General features: G+C 41.2%; 1 protein-coding gene across 5 annotated transcripts in view; it reads right to left on the bottom strand.

Moving 5' to 3' along the window:
- PCLO (piccolo presynaptic cytomatrix protein) overlaps positions 1-13,222 on the bottom strand; it is a 540,339-nt gene that overhangs the window by 86,966 nt on the left and 440,151 nt on the right. For all 5 annotated transcript variants that reach the window (XM_075345226.1, XM_075345222.1, XM_075345224.1 and 2 more), the window contains one exon: positions 8,855-8,993. In XM_075345226.1, the coding sequence (XP_075201341.1) occupies positions 8,855-8,993 (139 nt within the window). The remainder of the gene's footprint in view (positions 1-8,854; positions 8,994-13,222) is intronic.

Genomic DNA, 13,222 nt, shown 5'->3' on the forward strand with positions numbered 1-13,222 from the left:
AGCTCTTGGAGGACCAACGGTCCCAGCTGTGGGCCACCCTACACCCCTTCCGGGGGTTGTTTACCAACCAGCCCGGAAGGACTGACTTGGCTGTCCATCACGTGGACACTGGGGATCATCCCCCGATCCGGCGTTCAGCATATCGGGTCTCCCTGGAGGTGCAGCAACACATGCGCCAGGAGATTGACGAGATGCTGAAGCTGGGGGTGATCCAGGCATCCAACAGCGCTTGGGCCTCGCCTGTAGTCCTCGTCCCTAAGAAGGACCGAACCACGCGGTTCTGCGTGGACTACAGGGGGCTCAATGCGGTCACGGTCGCCGATGCGTACCCAATGCCACGCATCGATGACCTGCTCGATCAGTTGGCCGGGGCTCAGTACCTGACCATCATGGATCTGAGCCGGGGATATTGGCAGATCCCCCTGACTCGCAAGGCCAGGGAACGCTCTGCCTTTATTACCCCATTTGGACTGTACGAGTCCACGGTGATGCCATTCGGGATGAGGAATGCCCCTGCCACTTTCCAGCGGATGGTCAACACCCTGCTCAAGGGACTTGAAGGGTACGCGGCCGCGTACCTGGATGACATTGCCGTCTTCAGTCCCACCTGGGAGGACCACCTAGAGCATCTAGCACAGGTGCTTAGGCGGATCCACCGGGCAGGTTTGACCATCAAGCCGGGAAAGTGTCAGCTGGCCATGAGCGAGGTCCAGTACCTCGGTCACCGGGTAGGTGGGAGAACACTGAAGCCCGAGCCTGAGAAAGTGGAAGCCATCGCATCCTGGCCCACCCCCAGGACCAAGAAGCAGGTGATGTCCTTCTTGGGGACCGCTGGGTACTATAGGAGGTTTGTTCCATGCTATAGTAGCCTGGCAAAGCCCTTGACGGACCTCACCAAGAAGAAGCTGCCCTCTGCAGTCGATTGGACAATGGACTGCGAGACAGCCTTCCGGGCCCTAAAGGACGCCCTGTCCAGCCCGCCCGTGCTACAGGCAGCCGACTTCACGCGGCCGTTTGTAGTACAGACCGACGCCAGTGACTTCGGCCTCGGTGCGGTGCTCAGCCAGGTGGACTCTGCGAGCCAAGAGCACCCAGTCTTGTACCTGAGCAGGAAGCTGTTACCAAGGGAAGTTGCCTATTCCACGATGGAGAAGGAGTGCCTGGCCATAGTGTGGGCCCTGCAGCGTCTGCAACCCTATCTATACGGGCGCCACTTCATCGTGGAGACGGACCACAATCCCCTCAGCTGGTTGCACACCGTCTCTGGGACGAATGGGCGATTGTTGCGATGGAGCCTTGCGCTCCAGCAATACAACTTCACCATTCGCCACAAAAGGGGCCGTGACCACGGTAACGCAGACGGGCTGTCCCGACAAGGAGAGGTCGCGGACGGGCGCACGGGGGAACACCGGAGTGTGCTGCCCCCTAGCGCCCTCAAAAGGGGGGAGGTGTGAGGCAAATCCCGGGATATGAAGATGAATTATGACTCCAGTCATAATCTCTTATCACTCCCTGGCAGTGCCCCCTCCCTTCTTGTTCTCAGTGTTCCACTTACACCTCCATGGCCATGTCCTGTGATATGGAAATTAGGTGATGTGGGAACAAAGGACACAGGATGACTCCCTGCCGTCACCCTGTAACAAGAGTTGTATCTCATTAGCAAGGCTATGGAACTAGCTAGACAGAACGACTCCAGTAAAAAATGGTTCATATCTCGCAAGCCATATTTCCGATAAATATGGCAACCATAAAAATGGTGTCTCCGCAGGCGGACGATGCCGGCACACCCTTTTTATGGGAGCAGGACATTGGGAAATGCCCCAGGCGTGATATCAGCCAATGGGGAACTGGCAGACAGGTCATGAGTCCCCTCGTTCTGTAGCTAAATTCATAACTGTCACAATGAGAGCATTGGCGTCCGCCTACGACGCTCCCAGGCAAAGTTATGGCCCATATTCCAGGTTGGGATATTGTCCATAACTCAAGCCAGGGGTGGAGCAGTGCTCCCTGTGAGGTCACGAAGGTAGGAGGGGACCTGGATTTGGCCAGGTTGATAACCCTACTTCGGCCATTTTCCAGTGTTCTTTTCGCTGGGGGCACGTGTAGGAAACATCTGTGGGAAGGATCCTAGAAACCTGGGTACAGCGCCCCCCTGTGGCCAGACGCAACAAGGTAACTGCTGGAACTGTGTATGCCTGTTTGTAACCCATGCTTTGATTGTAACTGTACTCTGACATATGTATATTCTGTAGATTCCCTATTGTATATATTGTAGTTTCTAGTGTGCTTTAGGCTGATTAAATTATATAATTAATCTTGGGCTGTTCTGTTATCTCGATCTTGAATCCCACGTCTGTGTGTTCGGCTAATAGTTACCGTAAATCGGTTGGTGGCAGCGAATTGTGCCAAGGATTATTGTGGGGAGGCCAGTGAGATTCGGGGAGATTTTATATATTCCGCCCGCGGAGGTCGGGGGAATATATACCTTACTCTCACCGGGGACCCTTCAATAATCGGCATAAGTAGTATAGCGGCCTCCTTGCTTATTGTCGGGCAATTCCATAATTGGCCTGACTATAAGAGGGGCGCTAGAGAGCGCGTCACGTGCTCTGTCTGTCGGTCGGGAGGTATAAAGGAGGGGTGACCCCCACTTGTTACCCCCCGATTGTGACGTACTGGTAGCCAGCGCGGGGGATTTCTGAGTGACCCCCCCGGTGGTTTGTGACACTTTCTTAGGGTAAGTCCTGATGACAAGCTACCTATATGATATTTTATATTTAAACCATTTTAATTGACTTTGGTATTGAATAGGTTAATAGCAGTGATGGGCGAATAGTAACTATTCATGTTCAGATTATTCATAATGAATCCCAAAGTTCTAATCCGGTATTCATCACAAATAACAAACCTAATACAAGTCAAGGGGGAAACAAAGCATTTTTCATGAAGATTTGCCAGAAAAATGTTCAGGTTCCTCATGACTTGCATTAAGTTTGTTATTCGTGACAAATACCGGAATAGGGCTAGGTATTCATTACGAATAATCGAAACTGGAATAGTTACTATTTATCCATCACTAGTTAATAGCAATGGTTACTTTTGAACCAATTCATTAATGTTTCTGAAGAAAGACAAGAAAGGGGCTTAAATTGTGAAAAAAGTCATATAATTTTGGATTCGAGTCTGCAAAAATGATGTAATGATATGCCATCTTATGTGGTTAGTAGAATTGGCCACATGGTGGTGCATGAATGTCTCAAGGTCACATCAGCTTGGAATCAGAGGTGCTAAGACATAGAGAGAGCTAGTATACAATAAGAAAACTAAATAAAATAGATGAGAATAATACAAAATAATTTTTCACATTTTATGTCACTACCGTCTCATTTAGCATTGGATATGTATTCTCACTAACAAACTCAATTGCATTGCGAAAACCAATTTTGAAGGATAATTCAAGGTTCACTTTACTATCTTTACTCTGGATAGAATATACTGCAATTATTTGCCATTAGTCCTTTAAGCAAGACATGCGGTTACAGATCTAGCATTATATAAAAGTAAAAACAGCAGCAGATGTGATAAAATACCAAAATAAACCCCATGTGCTTCTCCTTTTTCTTAACAATTCAGCACATAAGTTCTTTGCTACATACAAGAGCTTGTCAGTAACCAGTATGTGACCTCTGCAGCCTATCAGTGGCCATAGTAGTCACATGCCGTATTACTCGCATCATGTTTCCCATTGCAGAGCTGTGATACAAGTAATAGTAATATGTCAGAAATTTTGATGAATAGAAGTCCAGGTTCTGAATCCCCCACCAAAGATGATGGTGTGTACCTTAATTTCTGACTAGTTCTACGCAGTCCTCCTTAGAGAGCTGAGCAAATAGTTTACAGATTCATAAACAGTCTTGGAGAGCAGAAATAAAACACATTCATAGACTTGTAAATGATTCACTCTATTCACTCTAGTCCTAGTAAAGAGTTGATCATAGCACATTGAAGAGGACTTTAGCACCTGGCCCTCACTAATTATATAACTATGACATGTCAAATGATAAGTACCCTCTACACAATTCTAAAAAAGAGGAAAAATTCAAATATTCAAATTGAAAGAAATAAAAATATAATATATTTTACATAAAAATATGTATAAATTTATATAAAAAGACACATTTTAGGAATTATATGTAATGAGAGATTTGCTACACCCAAAATATGGCTTAACAAGACAATATTAGAAGATCAAATTAGAGACTATTTAATAGATAACTCTTGTCCTAAATCATTAGAAGGATGATCTATGAAGCAAAATTGGATTATTTTGTTTTTCTCTAAATTTTATATATTCTGACAAATCTTTGTGGCTACTTGCTGACCTATTCTAGGAACCAGATGTTTATTATTCTAGACAGAGAAGTAAAATCTAATTACCCCTACATCTGGATTGCCTCAGACCCAGTATGAAGTCCTGTGATGGAATATGAATTTTCAAATGATATAATGAAATATGAGTTTGTCAGTGATATAAGCAAGAGCTTTATACACTAATTACTCCACATATATTTAGAATCTACGACTTCCTGAAATTTTGTGCCTCGGATTCTGAGCCATACTGTATGGAATCTCTAACTCAATCCTGTATAGGTTTATATTCAGAAGTTTGTTATTTTTCATATCCATTAGATCAATTACAGTATCAAGAAAAGTGTTACTCTTTTCTTGTTATGTCACTAGGAGGGTCATCAGTCACACCATTGTGGCAAATATTTTAACTAAGTTACTGCACCCTTCTTCTCCTCCCACCATTTAAATTGTGACTATACATTTTTTTCTTTTTACTATTGAATTTTTTTTATACGAAATGTTCACAGTTTTTAAAAAGATGAAATTATAAGATAAATTGTTTATTTTGTTTCAAATGAGCACACAGACTTTTTATAGGATCAAATTTGAATCAAATTTTCTGAAATTCACAGTTTCATGTGAATTCGTACATTTTGAGATTTAATTCATAATTTTGTGTTGTCACTCTGGCCTCTCCGTAATGCATTGAAGCAATGACATCTATTGTATTATTATACCTTGTACAGTGGTGGTCAGTACCTGGGCCATCACAGATCAGTGGATTCCAGTGGGGCATAGTTTGTAAGGCAGTCATTTACCATCTCCAGTGAGTATGTCTCCCTATCTTTTATAAAATGCAAGCTCTTATTCTTAATGGAGTCCTCTCTTTCTCATGTAGAGTTTTAGGTCTTATGACCTGTTGGGTCTTCTCTCGCCTGTAGAGTATAAGCTTTTATAACCAGCGGGGTCTTCTTTCTCCTGCTTAGTCTAAGCTCTTATGACCAGTTGGGTCCTCTCTCTCTTTCAGAGTGTACGTTCTTATGATTAGCGGGGTGCTCTTTCTCCTGTAGCGTGTAATGTATTATGATCAGCGAGGTCCTTCCACTCCTTTAGATTATAAGCTCTTGTGATCAGTGAGATCCTCTCTCCTGTAGAGTGTAAGCTTTTATGATCACTGGGGTTCTCTGTCTCTCCTGTAGAGTGTAAGCTTTTATAATCAACAGTGTTCTCTCTTTCCTGTAGAGTGTAAATTCTTATGGTTAGCAGGGTCCTCTCTCCCCTGTAGAGTGTAAGCTCTTATGATTAGGGGGTCCTCCTGTAGAGTGTAAATTCTTATGATCAGAGGGGTTCTCTTTCTCTCCTGTAGAGTGTAAACTTTTATGATTAATGTGGTCATGGTTGCCATTGCCCTCTCTTTCTCTCTTGTAGAGTGTAAGCTCTTGATGGCTGCATTTCCAGTTGGAAGACTGTCTCAAGTGTGGTACCACAGGGCTCTGTCCTGGGCCCTGTGTTGTTCAAAATCTTTATCAATGATTTAGATGAAGGAATTAAGGGTAAAGTGATTAAATTTGCTGATGATACAAAGCTAGGAGGAATAGCTAATACTAGAGAAGAGAGAGAGAGAGGATTCAACAAGATCTAAACAAGCTGGAACAATGGGCAGCAACTAATAGAATGTTTTTTAACAGGGAGAAATGCAAAGTCATACAGCTTGGCAAGAATAATGAAAAAAGCATATACAGCATGGGAGGAATAGAGCTATCCAACAGCATGCATGAAAAAGACTTAGGTATACTAATAGATCACAGACTGAACATGAGTCAACAGTGTGATGCAGCAGCAAAAAAGGCAAACACCATTCTAGGATGTATTAACAGAAGCATACATTCTAGATCATGTGAAGTCATTAAGAGGAGTAACTCTTTGGTCAGACCTCATCTGAAATATTGTGTCCAGTTCTGGGCACCACATTTTAAAAAAGATATCAACAAACTGGAGCAAGTTCAGAGAAGAGTGACCAGAATGGTGACTATTGTGAATACATTTGAATTAGACTCCAGTTTGGGGCTCCCTCTTTTGGTCAGTGCTGGTAGTGCAGTTTACTTGCTGAGTGAGAAACAGAAAGCTGAGGAGGGTTGGCAATCAGGCCATTTGGATTGGGCCTATATAACTGAGTAGTTTCCTTTTGTTCCTTGCTGGTGCTCAATGTATCTCCTGTGTGCTAAGGACATTCTGAAACCAGCCCTTTTCTCTGTGTCAACCAGAACTCCTCTCAGATAAGTTGGTCTTTGTGCCTCTGCTTTTGGTTTTCACTTTCTTGTTATTTCGCCTGTGTGGAGTTCTTGGTGGAGTTGGATCATTCCCTCCTGGGAGTATCTGTGTACCTTGCTCCATGTTTTGCTATGTATTGTGTTTTGTCATGCTTGGTACTAAATTCAGTCCCTCCTTTATATCAGTGTTTTTCTTGGATCCCAGTAACACCAGAATACTGATACAGTGGGGGAGAGCCTGTGTAGGCTCAGTATTTTTCCATATCAGGCGTGCTGGTATTTACTAGGGTTTTTACGGCTGCAGTCAGTGCTCTTTCCTATCCTTTCCTATGCAGATAGTTTGGGCCTCATCTTTGCTGAATCTATTCTCTAGCTACATATGGTGTTTTCCTATATTGCCATAGTCTTTACATGTGGGGGGGCTATCTATATCTTTTGGGACTGCTCTGAGGCAGATTAGATTTTATAATATTTCTCTCTGTAAGAATATTTAGTTCTCTGGCTGTGTCAAGGCGACCAGGTCATCATGGGCACATCCCACAGCTACTTCTAGTTGTGTGTCAGTATTAGGTCTGCAGTCCGTTAAGGTTCCAGCCATTCTGGTTAGTTTTTGGGTTTCCGAGTTTTCGTCCTTTTTCTGATCCTCCTCGGTCTCTGAATCATAACAGGTGACTGGTCTGCAAACCTTGTCCTATGATGAACGGTTACAGGATTTAGGATTGTTTAGCTTGCACAAGAGAAGACTGAGAGGAGACCTAATAGCTGTCTACAAATATCTTAAAGGCTGTCACACTGTAGAGAGATCAGTTTTTTTCTCATTTTTACAAGGAAAGACTAGAAACAATGGGATGAAACTGATGGGGAGCAGACACAGATTAAATACTAGAAAAAACTTTTTGACAGTGAGGGTGGTCAACGAGTGGAATAGGCTGCCACAACAGGTGGTGAGTTATCCTTCAATGGAAGTCTTTAAAAAGAGTTTGGACAGACATCTGTCTGAGATGATTTAGTGAATCCTGCTTTGAGCAGGAGGTTGAACTAGATGACCCCGGAGGTCCATTCCACCTCTATCATTCTATGATTATATGATTCTTATGATCACCGAGGTCCTCTTTCTCTTATATTGTGTAAATTCTCATGGTTAGCAGGGTCCTCTCTTTCTCTCCTGTACAGTGTAAGCTCTAATGATCAGCAAGGTCCTCTCTCACTGTTAATTTTTTAAAATTCTTATGGTTAGCTGTGTCCTCTCTCTCTCTCTCCTGTACAGTGTAAGTTCTAATGATCAGCGGGGTCCTCTTTCTCCTGTAGAATGTAAATTCTCATTGTTAACAGGGTCCGAGCTCTCCTGTAGAGTGTAAGCTCTTGTACTTAGCAAGGTCTTCTCTCTCACTCATCTATAAAGTGGAAGTCCTTATGGTCAGCTCGGTTCTCTCTCTCTCTTTCTCTCTCTCCTCTTCCCCATGTGTATGTTCCAAGCAATTACAAGCATTCCAGTATTGAATTTCATGCAAATCAAATTTTAAAATTTAAAATTAATTAAAGATTAATATTAGTAAAATTTCAAAAGATCCTCTCATCTTTAGTGCTAATAATCACTATACGTAAGGTCCTGTGTTCTTCTTCAATTGTCTCTATCTCTGAGATCAAACCATCATCCTCATATCCAAAATGGTTACTACAAAGATGTGAGGATGGCTGTAAAAATTAGAACTACTCCTCCTTTTCCTTTCTGTTGGTGAGGGATGGACTGTGCACATAACTCACCATGCCTTGAGGCACCAATCTTAAAAATGGAGGCAGCGGCAGTGGAACACAGAACATTAGGTAAACTTATTATACATTAGAAATGTATAGCCACATTTATTTTTTGGGTGGAGGGTCACTTTAAGGATCCGTTCACATGTGGTTTGTGTTTTCTACTCACAATGGAAATCTGATCACAGTGCTACATCGGTGATGAGTTATACCATTGGAGATAGATGGAACCCACTAATATAACAGGGTATGTGGGGTCCAAATCCTATTTCCATTATTTTAATAGAAGTAATAGTGCTGTTTGTAGTGCTATTTTTCAGCACATGTGACAGAATCTGCAAGAAAAGGTTACTTAGTTAAGTATATGGAATTAAATTTCTCTTCTATAAGAAAAAGATACAATGTACTTGTGTAAATGTGGCAGAAGTGGATGGGTACATATATTTATCTTGAAATGAACAGAAAAGATTGTTACTTACATTCTTGGAACTTGAAACAGATTGTTATCTCCCTGGGTGGTGTTACTATCACTGTCCATACTGTACCCGCTGCCAAAACTACTGACTGATGACGTTGTGGAAACTGTAGATTCAGTAGTCCTGTGCGTTGCTGGTCTTGCTGAATGGAAGAAAGTAAACATTGAATTTTAATGTGTTATCAATCAAGCGATGAGTCTATTGCATAGGCAATAAAAAGATAACATTTCATGAAATGAAATACCTAGTAATAGTATAAATTGCAATAAAATCGTTATACTAGTCCAGAGGTAATAAAAGATTCATATAATATAGTACTTCCAGATGTTCTACTGAATGTTTGTGGTTATTTGTGGTTTTGTTCTTTGTAATCTTACTGGGCACAAGTTACTTCCAACAAAAAATGCTGCAGCTGCTTAAAAAAAGCTTCCCTGTATTTGGAATGATTACACCCCTGCTTAAGTATAATCACATTTAAAATGTTAATTCTTCACTTTCTATGCTAAGATTGAAAAATGACGACATTCATCATTTTACTATCTATATGAATCCAAAATAAACAAGAATCATGTACTGAAAACAAGGCTGTTCATGCTCCACAGATATCGTGGCGTCCCATACTGTCATCAGCCTGATGAAGGGCATACATTGCAGCCGAAACATATCTGATTTTGTCGACCTTCTAAGAATTGCTGCATTAATATGTTATTGCAATATCCTATCAGAAAAGATCTAACCTGACATGAATGCCGTAAGTATAATCATTTGTAACCTGAGACAGAAGCTACTGTAACAAGCACAAGTATACGCTGCCAAGGATCTGGCAAGTGGTGTTGCTATCGATTCTACTGACAATTACATTACAACGCATACTAAGTGTATCTAACAAGGGAATACGTTAAGCAATTTTGACAAAAAATGCATATTCAAGGATCCATACAACTACACACACATTTGGAATTACTTTTCCCTACGAAATATATTTACAGAGATGAAGAACTATAATATTTCAGCCAGTTACACGTATATTTAGTATAGTTAAAAAATACACATCCATTAAGATCTTACTTTTTTTAGCGCTTTTTTTTATGTTTTCAGTGTCTTTCATTACTGTGGTATATCACTGACTACTGTACAAAGAACCTTTTCCAGTATTGATGTCAGCATTGTCTTTCCTCCACACATAAGGATCCTTCTTACAGTTCTCATCATGTGCCATTTGTTTGTATCTTTTGTACCTTGTGATTTTGTATCTTTATATTTTTGCATGATAATTTGAACATTTTTGTCCAAGCTGAAAAAGCCATATTTTCCTAACCTCCCACTGGCTGATCTCACATACCATTTATTAAGCTAGTCAGCCATCCTTTCCAGCTTACACTCTATACTAATTGGTTTGACATCACATAGAAATCGTGTGTATATATGTACAATACATTGGGTGCTGGCAAATAGACCTAAGTTAGAGGCTGCTGTATTATTGAAAGACGTTGATCTATAAAGTGTCATTGCATTAAATTTTTCATTGAAATACATATGAGGGAACTCATCATTCATTCTGGCTCAGAAAACTGACAAATAGCAGTCACAAATTATCTGCAAATGTTGATGGCACGGAGGTGGGAGGTAATAGAGACATGGCCACACTTGATCTGACAAAACCCCTGTAATTTACAGCAAAAATTGGTGTAAATGGCAGCCAAAATCTACTCAGGCTCATAGTGGTAATAGAGTCCTGATTCTGCTGAAAAGGGGCCTCAAATAAATTAAAGAGAACCAACCATCAGGGTTTTCATATATAAAGTAAAGTGCTATACTAGCACTAGGATGCTGCATGTAAGCACAGCTTTTGTTCTGAGATTGCATGTTTTATTTCAGAAATATGTGCAAGGAAAGTTCCAGTAATGCACTGATATTTGATTGATATATACAACAGAAAGGGAAATATGGGTCGGGTTTTGCTATCTATTCCCACCCCTATCTGCTGCCTGGCCCTTAGTAGATGCTAGATTGTATGGGCTGTATTTCGAACAAGCCCCTATAACGTGACAGAAATGACTCATACCTGGAAGGAGCCGATAAAGTCTAGTGTCTACCAAAGCCAGGAAGCAGACAGGGGAGTGAATGACTTGCAAGATCCGATCCACATATTCCTGCACCTGTTGCACCTGTGAATCAAATAGCAGTGCATTCCTGGAACTTTATTTGCACATACTGTACAGACCAAAAATTTGGACACACCTTCTCATTCAAAGAGTTTTCTATATTTTCATGACTCTGAAAATTGTAGATTCACATTGAAGGCATCAAAACTATGAATTAACACATGTGGAATTAAATACTTAACAACGTGTGAAGCAACTGAAAATATGTCTTATATTCTAGGTTCTTCAAAGTAGCCACCTTTTGCTTTGATTACTGCTTTGCACACTCTTGGCATTCTCTTGATGATCTTCAAGAGGTTGTCACCGGAAATGGTCTTCCAACAGTCTTGAAGGAGTTCCCAGAGATGCTTAGCACTTGTTAGCCCTTTTGACTTCACTCTGCGGTCCAGCTCACCCCAAACCATGTCGATTGGGTTCAGGTCTGGTGACTGTGTAGGCCAGGTCATCTGGCGTAGCACCCCATCACTATCCTTCTTAGATAAATAGCCCTTACACAGCCTGGAGGTGTGTTTGGGGTAATTGTCCTGTTGAAAAATAAATGATGGTCCAACTAAACGCAAACCGGATGGAATAGCATGCCGCTGCAAGATGCTGTGGTAGCCATGCTGGTTCAGTATGTCTTCAATTTTGAATAAATCCCCAACAGTGTCACCAGCAAAGCACCCCCACACCATCACACCTCCTCCTCCATGCTTCACGGTGGGAACCAGGTATGTAGAGTCCATCCGTTCACCTTTTCTGCATCGCACAAAGACACGGTGGTTGGATCCAAAGATCTCAAATTTGGACTCATCAGACCAAAGCACAGATTTCCACTGGTCTAATGTCCATTCCTTGTGTTCTTTAGCCCACACAAGTCTCTTCTGCTTGTTGCCTGTCCTAAGCAGTGGTTTCCTAGCAGCTATTTCTTACCATGAAGGCCTGCTGCACAAAGTCTCCTCTTAACAGTTGTTCTAGAGATGTGTCTGCTGCTATAACTCTGTGTGGCATTGACCTGGCCTCTAATCTGAGCTGCTGTTAACTTGCGATTTCTGAGGATGGTGACTCGGATAAACTTATCCTCCGCAGCAGAGGTGACTCTTGGTCTTCCTTTCCTGGGGCGGTCCTCATGTGAGCCAGTTTCTCTGTAGCGTTTGATGGTTTTTGCCACTGCACCTGGAGACACTTTCAAAGTTTTCTCAATTTTTTGGACTGACTGACCTTCATTTCTTAAAGTAATGATGGCCACTCGTTTTTCTTTACTTAGCTGCTTTTTTATTGCCATAATACAAATTCTAACAGTCTATTCAGTAGGACTATCAGCTGTTTATCCATCAGACTTCTGCACAACACATCTGATGGTCCCAACCTCATTTATAAGGGAAGAAATCCTACTTATTAAACCTGACAGAGCACACATGTGAAGTGAAAACCATTTCCGGTGACTACCTCTTGAAGCTTATCAAGAGAATGCCAAGAGTGTGCAAAGCAGTAATCAAAGCAAAAGGTGTCTACTTTGAAGAATGTAGAATATAAGACATAACTTCAGTTGTTTCACACTTTTTTGTTAAGTATTTCATTCCACATGTGTTAATTTATAGTTTTGATGCCTTCAATGTGAATCTACAATTTTCAGAGTCATGAAAATAAAGAAAACTCTTTGAATGAGAAGGTGTGTCCAAACTTTAGGTCTGTATTGTATATCCGAAATAAAATATCCAATTTCAGAACAAAAGCTATGCTTACATAATAATAATAATAATAGTAATAATAATAATTAATAATAATAATATTCATACATTCAATACATTCAGCATCTTAGTGCCAGTATAGCACTGGCTTTACTTTATATATGAAAATCCTGCTGGTTGGTTCTCTTTAAGCTGCATACATCTATTAATGAATATGATGCCTTTTACCCTGGGGAACTTTTGATGAAGACTGATGTAAAATGTGCCAGATTTAATTAATTCCCCTACAAATTTTTTTATTGTAGGTGTATTTTTTTACTAACATTTTTGGCACATACTTGGCAATATATGACGTTATCAATAAGTCTTTATGTAGAAAATGTCATAGTAAACTATGGATATGGCATTAAGCCACATGTTTCCTGGAGAACATTATTACTCCTTGATATCATAGAGCTTTATTGACATTGTTCATAGCATCCATTCATTAAGTTACATAGGCTGCATAGCTTGTGCCAACACTTTTCCCAGCATGT

The sequence above is a fragment of the Anomaloglossus baeobatrachus genome, chromosome 4 (genome assembly GCF_048569485.1).
Source record: "Anomaloglossus baeobatrachus isolate aAnoBae1 chromosome 4, aAnoBae1.hap1, whole genome shotgun sequence".
Lineage (NCBI taxonomy): Eukaryota > Metazoa > Chordata > Amphibia > Anura > Aromobatidae > Anomaloglossus > Anomaloglossus baeobatrachus.